General features: G+C 41.4%; 1 protein-coding gene across 1 annotated transcript in view; it reads right to left on the bottom strand.

Moving 5' to 3' along the window:
- ULK4 (unc-51 like kinase 4) overlaps nt 1-22,867 on the bottom strand; it is a 483,261-nt gene that overhangs the window by 321,572 nt on the left and 138,822 nt on the right. The window contains exons 27-28 of the mRNA XM_006893067.1: nt 10,746-10,797; nt 10,504-10,648 (exon numbers count right to left, since the gene is read on the bottom strand). Of these exons, the coding sequence (XP_006893129.1) occupies nt 10,504-10,648; nt 10,746-10,797 (197 nt within the window). The remainder of the gene's footprint in view (nt 1-10,503; nt 10,649-10,745; nt 10,798-22,867) is intronic.

Genomic DNA, 22,867 nt, shown 5'->3' with positions numbered 1-22,867 from the left:
TAATAAAATTTAATAATAAAAAAAAGAAAAAAATCTTCTCTTCACAGAAAAAAAAAATATTTCAAAATCAAGGTTTAAAGTAAAGCAAAAATTAAAACTTTTTACTTTACTAAAATACTAAAATTATTAAATACTTGCATAATCACAGGTAAAGTAGATTTAACATGCTAAGTAAAAATTTCGAAAAATAGTTACTCCTTCAAAAAAAAATTTTTTTAAGATGCCATATCTCAATGGCAAAACCATGGTAAGTCAAATGGCAGAGGGGAAAAAAATTACTGGCAAAAGCTAGTAAAAACAGAGAGTAATATTAGTAACGTACAAAGAGCTACTGAAAGTCACTAAAGATTTCACCAAATCAAAAAAAAAGAAATGGGCAAAGTTCAACTCAAAAAAGTATGTAAGTAGCAAAGAATACAAGAGAAATGGTCAACTTCATTAATAGCTAGTTGGAATAGCAAGTTGAAGCTAAGACGGGTAAAATAAACTGCCAAGAAGGGAAGAGTAACTATCCTCTTCTGAGAGCAGTCAGGGTGAAGCCCATCTCATCAAGAGAGACTGGTAGTATAAACTTTCTTCTTTGGGGGGAAAAAAATGCCAAAACATACCAGATATCCAGAACATGAGCAATTTTTGACAGCGATTTTATCCCTAGAGGTCCAACAAAATGAAGGTGAGTCTAAAAATAAAGTTACCAAAATAGTCTTTGCAGCATTACACGTTAACAGTCAAATGCTGCAAAAATCCCAGATGTCCAATAACAACTTGATGTTGTTTAAATAATTGATAGCATATATATAAATGCAGATATATATAACAAGTAGATAACAAGACACTCAATAAATAAAACAATGTGATATAAACATGAAAAAATATTCACAGTATAATGTCTAGGGGAAAGAAGAAATGGCAGGTTCCAAGAAAGAAACTTCCGAAAGAATCAAGGCCATCTCTCTGGGAATGAACAACTAAGAGTTATTAACATAAAACAGGAGGCGAGAGCCCTGAATGTGTAGGCAAGCACTATCATCATTTTTCTATAAGCTGTACATCTAACACATCACCACCACCATCATCACGAACACATGTAGCACAACCAGAGAACTCAAGTGGCTTTGTGGTAAAGAACTGCACTGCCAACCCAAAGGTCCATGGCTTGAATCCACCACCTGCTCCATTAGAAAAAGACAATCTTCTCCTGGGCAATTTACAGCCTCTGAAAACGCACTGGAGGTCAGTTTGAAGTCGAAGGTAATGGGTTGTTGCTGTTTGGTAGAAGTCTATGGACTTTAAAACAAGGAAATGCTGTTAAGGAAGGCAGAGTGTTCTAAAAGAATGTCAAACGGAGTCTGAGTTACAATAACTTTAAGAAAAAAATGTTGGGGTTCGTTAAAGATTCATTTGTGTCATCTCCAGGTTACTCCCTGCTCTCAAGTTGATTTTTAACTCACAGTGATCCTGCATTGAGTTCCTCATTTGGAAAAGAGTTCTCTTTGTTATTAAAGAGAGAAGATTAGTGTAGGGTGTCCTTGGGTCAAGCTCTGTTGACCTATGACAGAGTCAACAGGAAAGCTTGGAAGGAAAAGAAGATTCCAAGTCACATGAAGACTGACCGGGAACAGGACCTCAAACAGATGAGGCCCTTCCTGCCGCACCGACAGAGAAAGTCGTCTTCTAGAACTACTGCCCTGAATTCAGGCTCCTAGACTCAATTGGAAGAAAGAAAATTTGTTGAAGCCCCTCAATGGTGGCATTTCTGTTACAGAAATAGTGGATAAATTCAAACAGCGTTAGACAGAGTGGAAATAGACCGCAAAGGCAACCAAATGAAATTGACCTTGGTAAAAGACCACCTTTGCACACTCGAAAGAACGCTATGATGACCTGATTCTTTTTGTTACTGCATTGGAACCGGATGGCATCTTCAATTCGAAAACGTCATGAAATGAGAACACACATAAATCAAATCGTTGTCATCCTGAGGGCTGTTCAGTCTTGGGGCCTTCTGTGACCTGAGTTCTTTTCCACTGTCTTGTTTCACCTGCATGCAGAGATATTTAAGGGCATACACAGTGGAAATGTATACATATGTGCATGGAGAAATGGGGGGGGGACCAAAAAATGTGATTAACTGCCTCTAAAACCCCACTGGAGGATCAGCTATCAGTTCCAACTTGATGGTGCACAACAACATCAATCTATGTGCATAAAATGTATCACCTGTACTATAACTCACTCCACCGCACTGGAATCAGTTCTCACAGCAACTCTCCTCCACGTGCCTGAGGCTGTAAATCACAATGGGAGGAAAGAGCTTGCCTTTCTCCTTTCTACACGCAGATGATGGATTTGAACCATGAGAGATGCATGGCTTCTGGGCTAACAGCTCAATTCACTACAGACTACAGCTCACTCTATATATTATTTATCCAACATTCATTCATTTATTGCTATGGAGTCAGAGGCAACAAAGAGCTGAACCTCCCCGGGGTTTTCAAGGTCATAAACCACACAGAAGGAGAATGTCCATCCTCCTTCCACGGAGGAGTCACCAGTGGATTGAAACAGCCAGACAGGTGACACCTTGGAGGATGAGAAGTGAAGTCACCTATGGTCTATGTCTTAAGAACTCCTTATGTGATACACTCACATATACAGAGATTATATATACAATTGCATATATATGGGAACTTTCCTGTCCTAGTGGTAAGAAGCTGCACTGAAATCCAGAACACACGTGGTCTGGATCCACAAGCTGCTCTGGGGGAGAAGACTGAACAGTCTCCTCCCATGTGACTAGCTGCCTCTGAAAACCCACTTGAGGCGAGCTCTGGTGGCCTATTGGCAAGATGCTGTACTTGAATCCCAGACGTGAGCAGTTCAAATCCACCAAATGCTCTGCTGGAGAAGGAGGGACAATCTCCTCCTGTGCCAGTCAGATCCAATTTGACAGGACACACAAATAATTATGAAAACCCACTTGAGGGTCAGCTATGGGTCGGTTCCAACTTGACAGCACACAAAAAACACAAAACATATAAAACGATACCTATATAACTTGTGTCTTTTTAAGTGACAGAAAGATACTGCTAAATAGATTTAAATGAAAGTGTTGAAAATAATCTTTAGGTTTCTTCAATAAAGGTGAGAAACAATTATTAAATGAAGGCCCACATTTTCAAAACAGCAACATTCAAGGTTCACAAAATCCTATCCAGAGAGCTGAAGTGCCAGAAATATTCTGATTCCAGGAGACAAGCGGGTATGCATCTTTATGCCCGCTTACGGATTACAGCTCTAAAATTATTCCCAATTGAGATTCCCACTGGCTTTATTGAAAATTATTAAACAAAAGCAACAAATTGAAATGTATTCATTTACTTACAGCTTCAGAATATAAAATTAAACGAAAACAAAGCATAATAGAACATCTGTATCTGTTGCAAAAAAAAATATTTGTAAATTAAATTTTTCTCTAACAACCAAAAAAAAAAAGCTCTAAGGAATGGTCCAAAAAGACACTTCGATGTTACCTGTTGAAAATGGCCATGTGTGCACCTATTTCAACACAGAACGCTTGTGACAGAGGAAGACAATGAAGCAATTCAGAGTCATTAAGACTTCTGGGGACAGTGGATCTATCTAGACAGCAGAACAGTTGTGCAGGGGGCTACCACTAATGGAATCCACTTACAAACCTAAGTTTTTACAAGGAAACAGCTTTTAAATCTAGTTTGTAATGAGCAGCTTCCTTTCTTAATTCTAAATAACAAAGCCTTAGTTTATAAAGCCATGATGCCCCTTGATGATTTTACAGATCAGGAGAGATGTGGTAAGTGCCACTCGATCATAACGATAGTGTAAGCATATTTATATTGAGTTGCTTTGTTTCAAATATAAAAATGCTCAAAACTAAGAGAAAAGTAGGAAATCAAATCTACTTGGGCTAATTGGATTCCCATCTACGACTGGCTAACCCAGTGAATCTTTGCCACAGCATCCACCCCTCTTGCAGGCCTCCTGTGACGACTCTAACACAGCCCCTCCGTGTGTCCCTTCTCGCCACTCTCTATTCCTTCACAGCACTCACTGTAAACTGAAGAGTTCCCACATACTTTTGATATCATCTCACCCATTGGCTAATAAGCTCACGGAGGGACGGGGACTCAGGTGTTCCACCTCTGAGGGCCCAGTGCCTGGCAGAGGCGAGTCTCTCTACAGCAAAGGAATTTATTTACGGAATTAAAGAAAGAAGCAAAGGAGTAAGGAAGGAAAAGGAAGACTGAGAAAGTCATAAACCACACATGCCCAATCCCAAAACATAGTACAAATCCTACTTCTCACTCAGCAGCTATCCTGCAAGCCACCATTTTGCATTTAATACTTTGAAAAGAATTTGTAAGCAGTGCCTCCGAAGGCCAGGGCCCCCTGGGACCATGGCCACATCCTCCATTGGTCACAGTGAATACACAGAATATGTAATATACCAGAGGCCCCAGTGACGCCAGCCAGACCACAGGAAGGTCAGCACCCAACTGGTTGCTGGGAGCCTTCTCCCATCCATCGGAAGTATCCACAGCGGTGGGCAAGGGGTGGTGTGGAAAGGGGGCCTGTCGCACCACAAGCATCCTGAGGTATACTGGGGATGGTGTCAAAGATGGTATGGCCCTTTTCTGTCACTCAACACCAATTTCACATAAGGCCTGGTCTTCGGAACCTCCATGCCTAGGAAGTAGGAATAGTTATGAATATTAAAATTCCTCTTCCCTCCGGATACCTTTTTAAGTGAGAAAAGTCCCTCCTATTTACAGTTAAATATGGAAGAGAGATATTCTAACCATATGTAACAAATTTCAGAAAGGAAATGTTCAACTAATCAGCAGATCACCATCAGACTCTTTTAGCAATAAGATTTCATTGATAATTCTGCCATTAACCTTCTGAGAGGCACTGATTTTAATATATAAGGTCAATTTGGGTTGAAGTTCCATCAAATGCTGCCTGTTCTCTTCGGCATGAACCTTTAAAATTAAATCCTGTCTCTCAGCTGAATAAAAATCACAGTAATATTCTGAGAATATGTAGTCCCTTTCTTCCTGGACGAGAGAAATCTTTTCTCATTAATGAGAGATAAGACAGATACATTGCTGGTACTCTTATCTTCAAGGGGGCAGGGGGAGACGGAAGTAAAAAGGATTACAGAAAGGAAGGAGATGTGGGGAGGACACAACAAGGGAAAGGCAGGGCCCAGATTTGATGAGGGAGGTAGATGGTCAATCTCCTCCCGTGCAATTTACAGCCACAGAAACCCACTGAGGGTCAGCTGTGAGTCGGTATAGACTTGATAGCAATGAGCTGTGTTTGAGTCACAGAACGCAACCTTCTCAGGCTGGTGGCAGAGAAGGAAGTCAGAAGATTTGTAGATCCATGGAGAATGGGCCAAACTGTTGCTTTCCTGACGTAAAAGGGAGCCACGTGAGAATATGGGTGAGAGAAAGGAACACAAATCAGCACAGAAATGGAAACAGTCCCACAAGTTCAAGGAACGGCATCCTGCCACGTGAATGAAGCTGGTGAGTCCATTCCTCTCAGCGTCCCCACAGAAGCTGAGTGCTCATAACTGCAGACACAGTGATTCCAGAGCGCGAGACCCTCGGCAGAGACCTGACGTCCCATATTAAAATGAAAAGTCAGGGCTTCCCCACTGTTCCATGAGCTCAGGACACAGAATGAGACCATCGCACCCAACCACTGACAACCACAGCTCACGACTAATAAGCCACTCAGTTTGTGGGAAGTTGTTAGGAAGCAAAAGCAAATACGATGCCTTTAGTTTTATTTCCTACAGGCTGATATGGTTGGTGGTGGTGGTTGTTATGTGCCGTCGAGTCACTTGTGACTCATAGCGACCCTATGTACAACAGCCCTAAACTCTGCTCTGTCCTGTGCCAATCCCACTGCCTCTGACACTCCCCATCCCAATTATCCTAGTCACTGAATCAATCCACCTCATAGAGGGCCTTCCCCTCCTGAGCCGTCCCTCCACCCTACCAAGTATGATGTCCTTCTCCAAGGACCGGTCTCTCCTCACATGTCCAAAGTATGTTAGACCGAGCCTCAGAATCCTTGCCTCCAAGGAGCCACCTGGTTTAACCCTTTCCAGGACAAATCTGTTTTCCTAGCAGTCCATGGTATTCTCAATACTCTTCTCCAGCAACACAGCTCAAAGGCATCAATTCTTCTATCCTCCTTGGTCACTGTCCAACTCTCTGATGCATAACAAGTGATTGCGAAGACCATGGCCTGTATCAGACACACCTTAGTCTCCAGAGAGACACCATTGCTCTTCCGTACTTTGGAAAGGTCGCTAACAGCAGACTTTCCCATGGCAATCGAGTTGCTATAATCAAGGATGCTTTTGGCAGAATGTTAAATGATCCAGGAAGTATTAAAAGAAGATGGAAGGAATATACTGAGTCACTGTATCGAAAGGAATTGGAAGACACAGAAGAATTTGATGAAACAACATATGAGCAAGAGCCTATGGTGATGAAAGAAGAAGTTCAGGCTGCTTTGAAGGACATGGCAAAAAATAAGGCTCCAGGAATAGATGGTATACCAATTGACATATTTCAGTTAACAGATACTGTCTGGATGTGCTCACCAAGTTGTGCCAAGAAATTTGGAGAACGACCACTTGGCCAACTGACTGGAAACGATCAATACTTGTTCCTATCTCAAAGAAAGGTGACCCAACAGAATGTGGAAACTACAGAACAATCTCACTGATTTCACATGCAAGCAAGATTTTACTGAACATTATCCAAAAATGACTGGAACAGCACATCAACAGAGAACTACCAGAAGTCCAGGCTGGGTTTAGAAGGGGTCGTGGTACTAGGGATATTGTAGCTGATGTGAGATGGATCTTGGCTGAAAGCAGGGGATACCAGAGGAATGTCTGTCTGTGTTTCACTGACTATGCAAAGATATGGTTGGTTAGTAAGATGCAAAGTTGTATGAAAGTTCAGATGGTCGACATGTTCTTGTTTCTGACCTTAATGGAAGTGCCTTGAATCAAACAGGGCACCTAAAACTGCAAACAAAGCAGCACGAAGGTCCCGAGAGATGTTAATGATGAGGCCAGGGGAAAGGAGTGTCCTGAGGTCACAGAACATGGGCATCCTGACCTTCAAAAAGTTAAATGGGCCCACTGCGAAACGCAAAAGCAGAGGAATAAGCTAGCAAGGTTTCTGAAGTGGCAGAAAGTTCCATAAAAGCGAAGTTGTTTTTGTTGTTGTGTACTGTCGAGTCAGAACCAACCCATAACTGACTCTCCAGGTTATCAGAGGCAGCAGGAGCCTGTACATCTTTCTCTGGTGGGCCTACTGGTGGATTTGAACCCATGTCTTCAGGTCGGGCAATGCAGCTCCTAACCACTAGGCCATCAAAGTTCCCCATGCTAATGTCAGTCATTAGTATATCCCCATAAAAATAAAGCCAGAGAAACATTAATTACACAATCACCACTGGATGAATCAGTGAGCTGAAAGCAAACATTCTCTCCCAAATTATCTCTTATATTTCTCACATGCAGACGGCCTGTTTCTTTCATACTTTCTCAGTTTCTCCCCCAATCCTCATTTCTCCCCCACCCTCAACTGATCCCCACCTCCTATCTTTGAGACAATCTTACCCAGAATGACATCTGAATCATCTGCAGACAAAAGACAAATACTTGGAACTAAGGTTCATCTGTTCAGAAAGCATGTACATGGAGATGAATGACAGATCTCTGATATCAATGCATTGATTTAGAAAACACAAAATTCAGTTCTATTTAGAAGAGACATTTCTTCTTGGCAACTGGCTAGCCATTCACATTACACAGCAGATCTGATAAACACCTGGAACACACGCATTATACAGCACCTATGTCGTTAGTGTTCATCTAGCCTTCAACTCAGGGCCATGCACAGCACAATCAGATCACTGTGACTGGTGGTTTGTACCCGTGTATTTTCATAGACGTGAGGCTGTTGTTCCTTGTTTATCTTCATCTAGCAGCTGTTGTAACCTGTTCAGCATTATAGCAACATGCAAGCCCCTCTATTGACAAGGGGTGGCTGTGCTTAATGTACACTAGCTGGGAATCGAACCTGGGTCGTTCATGTGAAGGACAAGAATTCAGTGTTCCATCACTGTGCTCATAGGCACTGAAGGAAAGCACAGTATTTTCTTCCCTGGAAATGTAGCCAGGCCCACTGAATTGTAGTCAATTCAAACTCATAGTGACCCTCGTTTTAAAAAAACGTAAAAAGGCATCGCTCTTTTAACGAAAACCATCTCTCAGCGGCTATCAAAACACCACACAGAAGCAGCCTGAGAATAATGCCTCTTATTTACAAGCAAACTGGAGATGAGAAAAAGAATGTTGTTGACTTACTTTAGAGCCCTGAACCCAGCTATATTTGAGGCCAGGATTAAATCTTTGACTTCTTAGTTATGTGTGCTAATAAATGTCGAAAGTGAATTTGAGTTGAGAGTTACTGTTCCATATAAATACCAGCTCCATGCTAAACCTGGGAGCCTGATATGAATGCCTGAAAGGTTTGTGACCTTTGCTTTTTCCAAAGTACTGTATGAGGTCAGAGGCTGAATATATAAACAAAATTTACCGCCATTTATATTCTTATTTACTAAATTGAAGAGAGTGCTATATAGCTCTTATAAACTCTAGAAAACCCTCAATGAGATGGATTGATTCAGTGACTGGGGTAATGGGGGTAGGCGTGTCAGAGACAGTAAGATTGGCACAGGATAGTGCAGGGTTTAGGGCTGTTGTACATAAGGTCTCTAGGAGTCACAGGCGACTCAATAGCACCTAATAAATGAAAAATATAAATTTTCCATAATTAGCATCTATAAATTTATTATGGGAACTCTGGTGGCCTAGTGGCTAGAAGCTGCGCTTTACTCCAGAAGGCATGTGGTTCAAATCCACCAGATGCTCACCAGGAGAAGGATAGGCAATCTCCTCCCATGTGATTGATTGCCTCTGAAAACTCGTCAGAGGGTCAGCTTTCAGTTGGTTCCCACTTGACAGTACACAACAACAAACTTCTTCTAATTACTGAGGGCTATATTCAAAGATCAAACTGCTGGCCAACGTTTTCCATTTTACAACGGTAAAGAAATGAAATCAACAAGTCATTTACAATTTCTAGAAATTAATAGCCAAATGCGCTGAGCCCTTACCAGCTATGCTCAAGCTCATGATTCTAGTCCTGGCAAACCTACGGGACAATTCGACGGTGTCCTATAGACAGGGTCTCTAGCAGACTCAGTTTGTTTAGAACCAATGAGGAGTAGTTCAGAAGTTCCTTTTCAGAAATTAAAGTTTTCTGTATTCAATTTTATGTGGCTTTAGTTTTTACTTTTTTTATAAATAATGAGCCAAAGGGAGCAGTGATGGCCTAGGATAAGCTGCGCTGCAATCCCAAAGGCAGGCTGTTCAACTCCAGCAGCTGCTCCGTGGGAGAAGGATGGGCAATTTTCTCCTGTGCGATTTAACTACCTCTGAAAACCCTCCTGACAACTGACTCGACAAAACGCAAGAATTATCTTGTAAGGAAGTTCAACTCCGTTAACACTGGCCAAAATTGGAATGCGACTAGATCCAGTAATTACAGTGCGATAATGGTGGCTGGTGGTTGTTTGGGTTGAGGAGGGGAAGAAGGGGGAATGGGATATTTTGAGAAGTGAACAACTGGAAGGGTGCAAACAGTGAGGCTGGCATTCTTTATAACCCTAAGCGTGAACCCAGGCCCTGAGGTGAGCCGTTTTCACATTGGTTCATATGAGACACCAAACCCAGCATTCTTTATCATTTTGTAAAAAAAAAATCCGTCTTAACAGTATACATTGTATATTACACGTGTTTTCAACTTAAATGAGTTTCACTTAATTAATAGTGTTCCCGGAACTCTAACATACGTGTTAAGAGTTTAATTATATGCCTGCACCCATGCACACAGCAGGCAATCCAACGATGCTTCAAAGGCTCATTATCTGTTCTCCTCCTTCCTATACCACGTACCACACATGTGCACACGTGCTACTGCTTCTTAGTGAACTCAACTTCCTTCCGTCCCTATGATTTGAGTGCCAGGCTACTTCCTAGTTTCCCATTCCAGTTATCTTGTATGATGACTTGAATCAAAATCTTTGGTCACTGAACCACAATCACTTTTAAGGCGCGTGAACTGAAAATCACGTACCTTATTCAGAGCAGGTACAGCTCTGAAAACACATTTGTACAGATGGACTGAGTTTCTCATGAGTCCAGTGTAACAGTTCCTGCCTCTGTTTCATCACCTCTTCATACAATGAGTCCACAAGCATTGTGAGGTTAAAGACAAGGAATCCCAGACCGCTGGCTCGGTCATGGCCCTGCGTGGACAGCACTGTCACCTCTCCTCGGCCGAGCAGCGCAGTACTTACTGGGGAAGCAGGGCGTCTCTGACAAGAGCCACGAGACCGCTGTCGGAATCCAGGCTCGCCTCGTCCCTGCCGTCCCCGTCCGCCTCGGTCACAAGCAGAGACGTGGTTTCTGAGAGCAGTCGCAAGCTGAAGAGCCTCCACTCCACTTGAAAGGAACAAATGCCAAGAATGTGGTGACACAGAAACGGAATGAGAACAGAATGCGTACTAGACACAATTCTCGTTGCCATGGCCACACTTACCATTTGGGCTTTGAACCAAGGAAACCAAGGGTGGCAGGATATAGTCGACCACCTAAAGCAAAGGATGTACAAGATTCAGTTCAAATATTTACAGAGGACTTGATATTATTTGCTTCAAATATTACTTGGTTCAAATATTTACAGAGAACTTGATATCTACATTATTTCCACTGACAGAATAATTAGTCAAATAAATTGGGAAGGGGATCTGCCTAAATTGATCTTTCACTTACTCTCCATCGCAACATTTAATGCGCTACCAAATTCATCAATCTTTCTCAAAAGTTCTCAAAACAACATTAAGACTGCCAAAAGAGTAACTGTCAAATTTTTAAAGTTTATGAAAAGAAGTTTAACATATAAATTCAAAAATCTAATCGGCACATCTCAGCATTAGACCATAGGTAATAAGCCAACGACCATATTCAAATTATAAGCTACACAATAATCGAAATATTGGAGATCAAAAGAGGGAGACAGAACGAGAATAGTTTAAAAAAGGAGACAGAAACAGTGACATAATCCTCATGTTTTTTCAAACAGCCATGAAAAGTTCACCTCAGTTATTCAGTGAAGATGTTAATATATTACACAAAATATCCTGTTTTTACCAGTGAGAGCACAGCACTATCAAATATGGTATACTTATTCTAAATAACAAGCCTACACACAAAGAAAAAAACCAATTCAATTGGTTTTAAAAAAAAAAAGGACAAATCATTGCTGCAGTTGAAACCGATTATTTCATTTCATGAACTCTGAAGGAAAGAAATCTAATTTTGGCTGCTTGCAACAAATTCCTGAGCCTCATGCTTTCCCCTTCTACACTATGAAAAGCAGGAGAAGCTATTTCAGCCTTCATCCAGCCCAGCAGAAGGACCCCCTGCCCAGGTAAGCATCCAAGAGGCAGCCCATCAGCATCCTCTTGTTCTAGTTCTCTTTCACATACAAAGTTTACATGTTCTGCAGTGAAACCGGTAAGAACCGGAACCTGATGAGACGATCTTGTTTTCCCATGCCTTGAGAGGCTTGTCTTAGTGCGTTTAACAACTAGCATGCTTTTTTCCTTTTTGATTGTGATTTGAATGCAAGCTTCCAGAGCAAACTGGTTTTCCATTTTTTTTATGCCAACAATTACAATATTCCCCATTGTAATTGCATTCTTCCCCGATTCTCATTTCCATGAGTTCTCACATACCCTTCCTGCCTTCTGAGTTTCATGGCACCTATTCTTAGTCTTAAGAAATCGGTTTGTGTACAAAAATGGTAAATGCTGTGCTTCATTCATAATACATTGAGTTCCACACATTCCTTCATTCACATTGTTTCATATGATCATTACCATATATTGTGTTTTCTAAAATTAATCAGCCCTGATCTATGCCCACTATTACCCATCTTCTCAGATCCCCACTGGGTCTTTCCTAGTTCTCTCAACTCTGTGACCCCGTGATTTCATCCTCTCCCCACTGTCTCCCGGCTCCTTCCTCCCTTGGACTTTTATACCCATCTTACTGGCTATTCTTCCATTTTTACAATAATGGTCTTAGGCAGTATTTGCTCCTAGGAGACGGAGTTGGTCATGCTCTCCAGCATCTCCCTTTTTTTAAGTCATCTATTCTCATCCATAAGGACTTATATTAGGAGAGGTGAGAGACTGAAAAGAAATGATTCAATGTTCCCATCCAAGAAGTCTGAAAAGGCAACCAAGCACACCCCAAGATTTTCAGATGACTAGGGTTTCTATGGTTTCTAACAACTAGGTTGCTCAAACTAGGGTTTCTAAGAACATATTATAACAGGTTTGAAAGCAGGAGCTTTTAGGAAGTATCCACTTCCTAAATAACATGCCTCCGTAAACTTTATGAACTTTGATAAACGTTGATAGTTGTAGAGGGGCTTCAGGCCTTTTGTTCATAGGGTCGCTGTGAGTCATGCTCGACTTGAAGGAAATCAACATCAGGGTTTCTATATGCCTGCAACCAATTAAACGCAATAATTGGGTAAAGTTACTGCTTGTAACAGAATTCTAAGATATATTTGATACCATGATTGTAAGAAAAAAAAAATCTATAAATTACTTAAAGATACTACAGCTTTTGCTGGGAAGACTCACAGTGGTATTTGGGAAATTAATCTGTAATTCCAATACAACACACATAAAACCCACATAAGTACATGCATATGCATAAAATAAATTAATTAGGCTAGTTGACAGTATGCAAATTGAAATTAGTTAAGCAAGGAGATTTCATTACCACCACCATCAGAACAGCTACTGAGAACTAAGCTCATTTGTGAGCACAAAGACAAAAAACTAAAACCAAACAAAATTTACAAACAACAAAAAACCAACCAACTTCATTCATCTTCAGCAGTGAGTTGATTTCTAACTCACACAAACCCAACTGCAATTCAGAGAGACCATATACACAAGAGGTCTAAACCCTGCCCTATCCTGTGGAGTCTTCACTATCTGACATACTTGAGCCCAATGTTATAGTCACTATGTCAACCCATCCTGCTGAGGGTCTCTACCTCCACCTTTCCAAGCACCATGTCCTTCTCCGAGGACTGGTCCCTCCTAAAAACATGCCCCAACTACTTGAGACCAAATTTCACCATCCTAGTCTCTGAGGATCACCCTGGTTGTACTTTCTCCAAGACATTTGTTCCTTCTCTTGGCAGTCCATGGGATATTCAGTACTCTTCTCCAACACCTTGGGATATTCACCACTAATCTCCAATATCCCAACTCAAAGGTGTCTATTCTTCTGTCATCTATACTCATTGTCCAAATTTCGGCTGCACATCAAGTAACTGAAGAGACTATGGTTTGCATCAGGTACACTATAAACTGACCCTATAGCACAGTGCAAAGCTGTCCTATATTGTTTCCAAGACAGTAATCTCCACAGAGGCAGACTGCTATAGCTCTCAGTGACAAAGAATTTATTTGGTATATTCAAATTGCCAATCTTTCTGATAGAAACCAAGAGCTTATCGACTAGACCACCAGTGTTCCTGAAACACAAAGTCTATAAATTCAGAATTGAAGGCAAGCCAGGGCTTCTTGGGAAGACAGGGAAGGCATGTTTTGTTACCATTGTTGCTGCTATTCTCATGATTCATCACCAGAAAGAAATAGCTGCTGAGAGGCAGATCCTGGGTTCAAAGATATGTAGGGGACAACATCGGCATGAAAAACCCTCATCTGTGTCCTGTTATTGTTACCGCTATGCACTATCACGTCAGAGTTAACTCATCATCTTTCATGGACTGACTAAATTCAATGCACTTTTCTTTCAATTAGCCGCTCAGAATCACAGCTCCTGAAGCCCCTACTTTGTACTCACAGGGTCCACTGGGCTGGAATCTGACTCAATTGGTGTCACGTATCATTTGTTTTACACATTTAAAAATAACATTCCACATGCACACACACATACGGGCAAGTGGGAGGGGGAAGACACAGAGAGACTACAATTTACTTAACTCAAGAGTCAGGCAGTATAAGTATTGTGGTTACTGCAATTTTACGAAACAAAATTGCCATGAATGGTCAAACGAAAAACCAACTATTACATCTGAGTGAACATAAACTTTCATTCAAATCACAAGAAAGAAAGGGGAAAAAAATCACTCAACCCAGGAACAAGTCAGAGTCCACGTTCAGGGAAATCAGGCAGCCAGGATCCTTCAACCAGCCCAGGAAGAACAAGGTCTGTCATACAGTATTTCTAGAGAAACTGTCTAGATGTTGGGGGGAGGCTAAAGAGGGGTAAGGACTCCTAACAAGGAAGAAAATTCTAACAAACCAGATGAAGGGAGCAGAAACCTCCAAAGTATGAACTGCTTTTGTTCAATGATGCTCATAGTAGTGTTATCCAAACAGCCCAAATGTCCATCAACAAAAGAATGCATTAAGAATGTATGGCACATTCACACAATGGAATACTATGCAGCACTCAAGAGCAACAATTTCCTAAAATACTATAGAATATGGAAGAATCAGGAGAGCATTATGTAGAGTGAACTCAGTCTCAAAATGGCAAATAATGCATAAAACCATTATTGTAAAAGTAGAATAGTAATGTGTGTATAAAAATTTTAAAAAAGGAAGGGGAGGGGAACAAGGAGGGATGGGGAGGACACCATTAGGAACAGAATTTGGCCAGTGGAGGGGAGTGTGAAGGAATCAGGAAAGATATAATGGATATCTGAAAAGATAGGGTAATGGTAGCCGTAGATCAACAGCTACTCGTTTTATAAATCCCACGTACATGCATGATCATTTGAAACAAAATGTGAATGTAGGAATGTGTGAGGCACAATGTACATGGATGATACACAATGTGTACAAACTGTGTATGTAAATCAAAATAAAACAGGGGAAATTGTGAACCTCTGATTAGAGTGTTTCAAACGGAAAGCATATTCATGTGTAACTAATTTCTTTTAGGGCAGAGACTGAAACCAACACAATATAATGCATCAAGACTGGAGGAAGGTTCATCAACAACCTGTGTTAGGCAGATAACACAATCTTGTTTGATGAAATTAAAAAGGACTTGAAGCACTTAATGCAGAAAATCAAAGACTGTAGCCTTCAATATGGATTAAATTTCAACATAAAGAAAACAAAAATCCTTACCAATGGGCCAAATGATAACATCATGATAGGTCGATAGGGGATTGAAATTATCAATGATTTCATCTTGCTTTGATAATCAACATCCTGGCTACCAGCAGGCAGACAGATCAGAATACATAGCTTTCGAAAAGTTGGCTATCAGCAAAGCCTTGAAGAGCAATGAAGTAATTATAAAGACTGAGGTGAGCCTGACTCAAACTACAGTCTTTCCAATTACCTGCCATGTATCTGAAAGCTGGACAATAAAGAAGGGTGATAGAAAAAGAACGAGGAACTGATGCATTTGAGTAGGGTTTGGAGAAGAGTACTGAATATCCCATGGTCTGCCTAAAGAACCAACAGGTATGTCGTGGAGAAATTTCACCCAGAATGCTTCTTAAACAAAACCATGGCAAACCCTCATCTCTCACATTTTGGGCATGTTTTTAGAGGGAGCTATTCCTTGGAAAAAATCATCCTTGGAAAGGAAGGTTAGTGAAGGAGAGGAAGAACCTCAACGAGATGAATTGACCCCATAACTGCAGCAATGGGTTCAAGTATGTCAAAGATGACGAAGATGGCACAGGATAGGACAGGGCTCAGATCTGTTATTTATAGGATTTCTAGAAGTCATACTTGACTCAATGGTGGTTGTTGTTAAGTGCTATCAAGTCGTAGGTGACTCATAGCAACCCTATGAGTGAAAGTCCTCAACACTTTTGTGACTTTCATCCTTTCTCCAGGTCCACAGAGTTTCTGAAGGCAAGCTGTTTATGGAAGTGGATGCCAATCCTGCTTCCAAGCTTGTTTTAACTAGGGAGCGCCACTAAACACCGTCCACCATGGGCAACCGTTATCACATTTGACACATCAGTGTCACAGTGTTCAGCTTCACAGAGACCACAAAGTTACCTCTGTACAGCAAATGGACATGCCAGGGCTATACAACCTAGAAGAATGTTTGAACAAAAACAATGAAAAATGTGGCCCTCAGGCCCATCAGTATTTTACCATTCTGGCACACCCAAATGCTGGCCAAGTCTGGGCCAGAGACCCCCAAGTTCATCTGGCAAGTCCACTCTGCCGACCCTCAGTGGGGCACAGAGAAAGCCACAAGCGCCCAGAGCCTTCCTTACCTGCTTTTCTCCCCAAGAAGCCAGAGGCCATATACAGCTGACAATAAGTCTCCCTGACTCAATGATACATAACAAAAAATTCCAATTTACCACCAATCACAGAGGATGTCCCACTTCTACTAGCTCTCCTCTAGCTTCCCAACACACTTGGCCCTTTTCCTTCTACCTCTATGAAGTTCTTCTACTGACCCTACTGCCTTTGAGTTTTTGCCAAATGCAGGTGAGGATGAACAACTCCCTTGTTAAAGCAAACTCAGAATAAGCAGCTTCTGTCTGCTCTCATCTGGACCATCTTTCTGTTAATTCTCACTGGACCAACCCAACATGGACAGAGAACCTAGTTCTGTCTAAAGCATGAAATTTAAGCATCTCACAAGTGTTTGGTGTGTATAACAATACTTGAGAGTATGGCTTCACAGAGATGTTACAGAAGCAGCAACAATTTAATATGCATTCTTAACAAGCCCCAGTTTTAATTGTTGTGAAGTGACCCACTTACAAGCTTGACTACGCTCACCGACTGCTATTCCCTGGACACTCCCATCCTGGAACATTGATGGATGATTTAAATCCACCAAAAACCCGCTGCTGGAGGGACAGCTAGCCATGAACTCGGTTCTGATTCAGTTCTGACTGGAGGTCAATGAACTTGAGTTTGAGAAAAAGGTACCCCCCCCTCCCCAGGGCATTTAAGCTAAATGATCAGAAAGGCACTCAAATTTGTATCTTTAAGTTTTCCTTTATTTATTCTTTACTGAAGCTCAGATGGCAATGCGTGTATAATTCAGGAAACTTAGTTTCCACTGTAAGAAACATTAAAAAAATAGGAGATGCTAAAACTTCAGCAGCTTTCAACTATAAATAACTATATAATCATATTCCAATGTTCTGCCTTGCATAAGGAAGACAAAACATTGTTATATAACCTATGAAAGAGTGTAATTAAAAATTTATATATATTAAAGCAGCATGTTTTATGATATTTTGCTGTATTTGTAGATGGGTCACCCTTCTTTATTTTTAATGTGCTTTACTGATGGAAAGTAAATGTGAAAACTGGAGTTTACTTTTCTAAGAACTGAAATTCTTATTCTGTATTTGAAAATTAATCATTGCTGTCTTTGTTTAAACATTAAAACTTGGTACATCTGGTTGACAGTACAGTGATTAATACACTCTTAACAAATGCCAGAGGCCTGTTCTCAGCACAGGGTCATGAAAAATCACACAATGACAGGTCTCCTGGAGCAACTCTCCTGAGGAGGAAAACGACACAAAAAGCTATTTAAATATTCTTTACAATGCTTATTTTTGTTGTTAGGGGCCATGAAGTCGAGTATGACTCGCAGCACCCTACAAACACATCTGTATCATGCCCTGTCCCATCAGAATCTCCAACACACTTGATCCCATTGCTGCAGTCACTGTGTCAACCACATCAAAGGTCTTCCTCCCTTTTGGTGACCCTTCACCTTTCCAAGTATCATGTCCCTTTCCATGTAACAGCCTCTTCTAGCAACATGTCCAACGTATGAGAGATGAACTGTTGACTCACTGGTCTCCAGGTAGCACTCCGGCTGCACTTTCTCCAAGACATATGTGACTGTTCTTCAGGAAGTCCATGGGGATATTCAGCACTCTTCTCCAACACCACAGCCCCAAGGGTGCTGTTTAAATCCGTTTCAACTCACAGCAATCATATGCAAAACCAAATGAAACACCAACAGTCCGGCACCCTCATCACTGCTGGGTCCATGTCCCTCCCTGAGCCCATCACTAAGCCAACCCATCTCACCGAGGTGCGTCCTCCCTTCTCTCACCCACCCTCTACTTCACCACACCTGATCCCCCTCTCCAGGGCTTGATCACTCCCCTGATGACATGGTCCAACAAAGACAGTCTCATTACTCTCCCTTTTAGATGTTTTTTGACTCCATGTTTTCTGTTTCATCTCCTTGTAGCTCATGGTATATTCAATACTCCCTATTAAATACGACAGCATCATCTTCCCTTATTCATTGTCCATTTGCTCCATTCCTCATTCACTGACCATTTTTCACATGCATAAGGAGATGAGTGAAAACATTATGACTTAAGCCAGGTGCACCTTATTCATCAAAGTGATATCTTTGCTCGTTAACATTTTCGAGATCCTTTGAGGAAGATGTTTTGCCCCAGAATAATACATAGCTTGATTTCCTAACTGCTGCTCTCACAGACGTTTGATTGTGGATCCAAGCAGAATGAAATGCCTGACATCTTCAATCTATCTTGAGGTTTCTAACTGATCTAGTCGTGAGGGTTGTTTTGTCGTGAGGTCTCAGCCACCCTGAGCGCTGCGGTCTAAACGTCTCCATCAGTGCGCATGTCAAGTCCTCCTCACTTTTAGGAACCGAGGTTGCCATTTGCATTAAGTCGTCACTATCAATTCCTGGAGCCTTTTGAGGTTTTTTGGGGGGGATGTGATTATAGTTTAGTTTTCTGCCAATGCATTCAGTGTAGCTTGGATATCGTCCTGCAATACTAGCAGCTCCTGATCATAGTCTAGCACCTGAAATAGGTGATCACGAACCAATTCATTTTTTAGACTAAGGTGTGCCTGATCCAGGTCATGGTCTTCTAAATTACTTGTGAAATAATTTCTGATTGGAGAGCTCTTACTCTCTCATCAGAGACCTGTACAACAACCAAGGGTGATAGAAGAATTGATGCCTTAGAGTTGTGGTACTGGAGGAAGAGTGTTGAACATACCATCATGGACTGCCAACAGAACAAACAGGTCTGTCCTAGAAAGGGTGAAACCACAGTGCTCTGTGGAGGCAAGGATTTTGAAGCTCCCTCTCACAAACATCGGGTATGGTGACAGGAGGGACTAGTCCTTAGAGAAGGACATCAGGCTTGGATAGGTGGAAGGACAATGTATGAACAAGATGGATTGACACAGTGACTGGGGCAACATAGACAAGTGTGTCGGAGACAGACTGGCTCAGGATAGGACAGGGTTAAGAGGTGTAGTGCACAGGGTCATAGGTGACTTGATGGCACATAACATATCCAAGGGAAGCAAGTGACAATGTTTTAAATATTTGTCTATAGTATGCTAACATTGTGCACATTCAAGAAAATTATCTACCAAGTAAAGGTTTTATTGTTATGTGCCATCGAGTCACTTGCGACTCACAGTGACCCTATGTACAACAGCCCTGAACTCTGCTCTGTCCTGTGCCAATCATACTGTCTCCGATACACCCATCCCAGTCATCCCAGTCACTGAAGTAAGGGTAGGGAAAATAAAGTTTAAATTGAAAGGAAACAAAAATAAACCAACCCAATTGAATTTAACACCAACTTTAAAACTACACTACAAAAGCAGGGAGTGGAGGTAGGAATCCAAATACCTTATAAATTAAGTACTGACCACACCCCCTCGGTCCTGGGTGGTCTAAGGAGATGGTGGTACAGGAAGGATGGGGGACTTCTGCAGACATGTCTTGGTATCATTAGATTTGGTTTTTTATTAGTTTAGGTCAAGAAATTCTGTGATGATCTCAGATGTACTATTGAAATGAGAAAATGTGATGATGTCAGGAACCACTTTTCACAAAATAAGCAAACAATACAAATACAAAATGGAGAAAGACAAAAACAATACCAGGTGAGGGGTGGAATGGATTGGCAGACTTAAGTGTGGGCTCAGGAATTTTAAAAGGTGTTTATAAGTGCATTAATAAGCGGTCATGTACATATAAGCACTACAGAGGAGTGCTGCATTGGGGGACCTGTTGTCAAGGTCCTGTTTATGCTGCTAAGCAGATTTTTGGAGGCTAAAAATCAGAGGTGAGTTCTGGTGGCTTAGTGGAAAAGAACTTCACTGCCAATACAAAAGGTACACAGTTCAAACAGCGGCTCCATAGAAGGAAGATGGGACCATCTCCTGCATGTGATTTACAGACTCTGAAAACCGACTGGAGGGTCAGCGACGGGTCGGTTCTCACTTGACGGTCCATGACAGACAATCTATGTGACTGGTTGTTGCCATCTTTCTCCCACAGAGCAGCTGGGGGATTCGAACCATGTGCCCTTGGGTCGGCAGTGCAACGCCTTACCACTAGGCCACCCAGAGCTCTATTCATCCTAACCCTTACCGTGATTTGAAATTGCTTGGGTTTGTCCATTTTTAAACTTAATGCTAATAGAACCAAGGAAAGTATACATTTTCTATTTGTTATCTTTAGTTTCCATTAAGTTTGTGAGATTTATCCAAGTAATTAAGTATACTGGAGACCATTTTCCTGGCTGTGGAAAATGATCAATCTGTCACATGATCACGTCGTAATTTATTTATCCATTAGACCGTGATGGGCAATGACAGTTTCCTCAGACTGAACATTCCTGTACATGTATTTTTGGTCAAATTATGCTCAGAATTTTCCTGACTACTTATTACAAGTTCAAGTACATGTATATAAGTTCAGCTTCAGTAACTATTGCCAATTTCCCAAGGCAGTTGCGCCAACCTACACCACCATCTCAAGTTCTGAGAGTTCCTTTTGCTTTGTACAACTACACACAATATTCACGAAAAATTTGGTTTATTTGGTCAGGGCACTCAGTATATGTCAACCACAGGCCCTCAGTTTAAAAAATCCCTATCAAGAGCAGACTTTCCACTAAAAGAGGTCTCACAAAACTACAGAAATAAAAACATATAGATGTTTTATTACTGCCATATTTTTCTAATAAAGATTTCCCCTTGATTTTTCCTTTTACAATTCATGGTGTTTTTCAAAGCACTGGGAGTGGAAAGCAATTCCCCTTCCAACCCGGATCAATGAGGTGTTTCTGACTGCTCTGCAGTCCACCCTGATTTCTACCTCGGAGGATCTAAATGGTCTAAACTCGGAGGGGGGCAGGGATGAATCATAGTTAAGCACTTAGGCTCCAAATGAATTAAATGCATTTAGCCACTTCCATATGATTCAGTATTGATTGGGAGCCTTGAGAAAGAGTTGGTGCCCACATCTCAAACACTGCTCTGTTTCTCAGGGTGCTGAAGCTTCGTCTTTGTGTATTCCAGCCCCGCTCACAAAGAGGTCATTAAAGGATGTCCCACGAGGTAAAGCACTGAAAGGGACCTTTTTTTATGAAGGCCAGAAGTTAAAATGCAACTTCTTTCTGTCTCAACAGAGCCTCTGGCTTCAATAATTAGTATGCTAGTATTTCATGAATACCAGACAAACCAACTGCATTGTCATGTTTAAAAGCAAACATACTTCTAAATATTTGATCTTTACAAATCAGCCACAGGTTTATTACTCTTTAGACAGAAGAACTGATAAATAATGCAAGAATAAGGCCCATCTTCCTGGGAGGCTGAGACAGAATTGTTAGGAAAATGTTTCATAGTTTCGAGGAATGGTAAGCGAGGTTACTCGGAAGATGATCGCTCTCATTAAGGGAAATGAAAAATGCCAGGTAAAACATAAAACATCTGAATCCTAAAAACATGTATGATTTGAAAAGGCAGTTGAGAAGGCTCAGATACTAAAAAGTCAGTAACTAGAAGCTGGAAGTGTCTGTCAAAAATACAAAGATGGGGCTTCAGTGGAGCCATGGAGGAGTTTGGGACTACGCCCTCCCAACAGGCTGTGCAACTTTTCCTCTGAGCTGTGGTTAGAGGAGGTGGGTAAGGTAAAACCAGAGTCAGTGACCTGCACCTCCACGTACGTTCTCCCCAGAACTTGACTAGTTTGCCCTGGGAAGTTACGAGGTCTGCCATCTTAATTCTCAGGGAGTTGCATACCATGCACAGACAGGAAAGCCGTCTCCACAAGGAATCTCCACGCTTGTTCCGCTGGAGCCCTGACTATCAGCGACTCTAGGTCCTGGCGGAAGCGAACATGAAACCTTTCTAAAGGGAAGAAGTCTCCAGTCTAGGCCTCGTGAAAGCTCTACTGTTAATTTCAAGAGTCACCAATATAGGATAGCCAGACAGAGAAAAGAGATATAAACAAGATATGCATACGTCACAGACAAAGCTGGATTTTAAGAAGCTTCTGTTAATGGAATTCTCAGACACAATGTTGTCAATAAAGATAACAATGGAAAATATGCTATAGATACATTCCAGTATGTAGGAAACTATAAAAAAGGAATAGAAAACAATGAGAAGCAACGTAGTACATCTGGGGGGGAAAGAGAAGTAGAATCTCTAGAAGTGACAGAACCAATATATTTTTCAAAAATAATTCTAATTCAAAACTCAATGGTTGTACTGGACAGCAGACTAAGTATAACTGATAAGAGAAACAGACTAAAAGAAGCTGTCCCTACTGTAACACTGAGAAGTTTAA

Source organism: Elephantulus edwardii, unplaced genomic scaffold (genome assembly GCF_000299155.1).
Source record: "Elephantulus edwardii isolate Elephantulus edwardi_28Jun2011 unplaced genomic scaffold, EleEdw1.0 scaffold00121, whole genome shotgun sequence".
Classification (NCBI taxonomy): Eukaryota; Metazoa; Chordata; class Mammalia; order Macroscelidea; family Macroscelididae; genus Elephantulus; species Elephantulus edwardii.
This window is presented reverse-complemented; position numbering and strand designations above follow the sequence as displayed.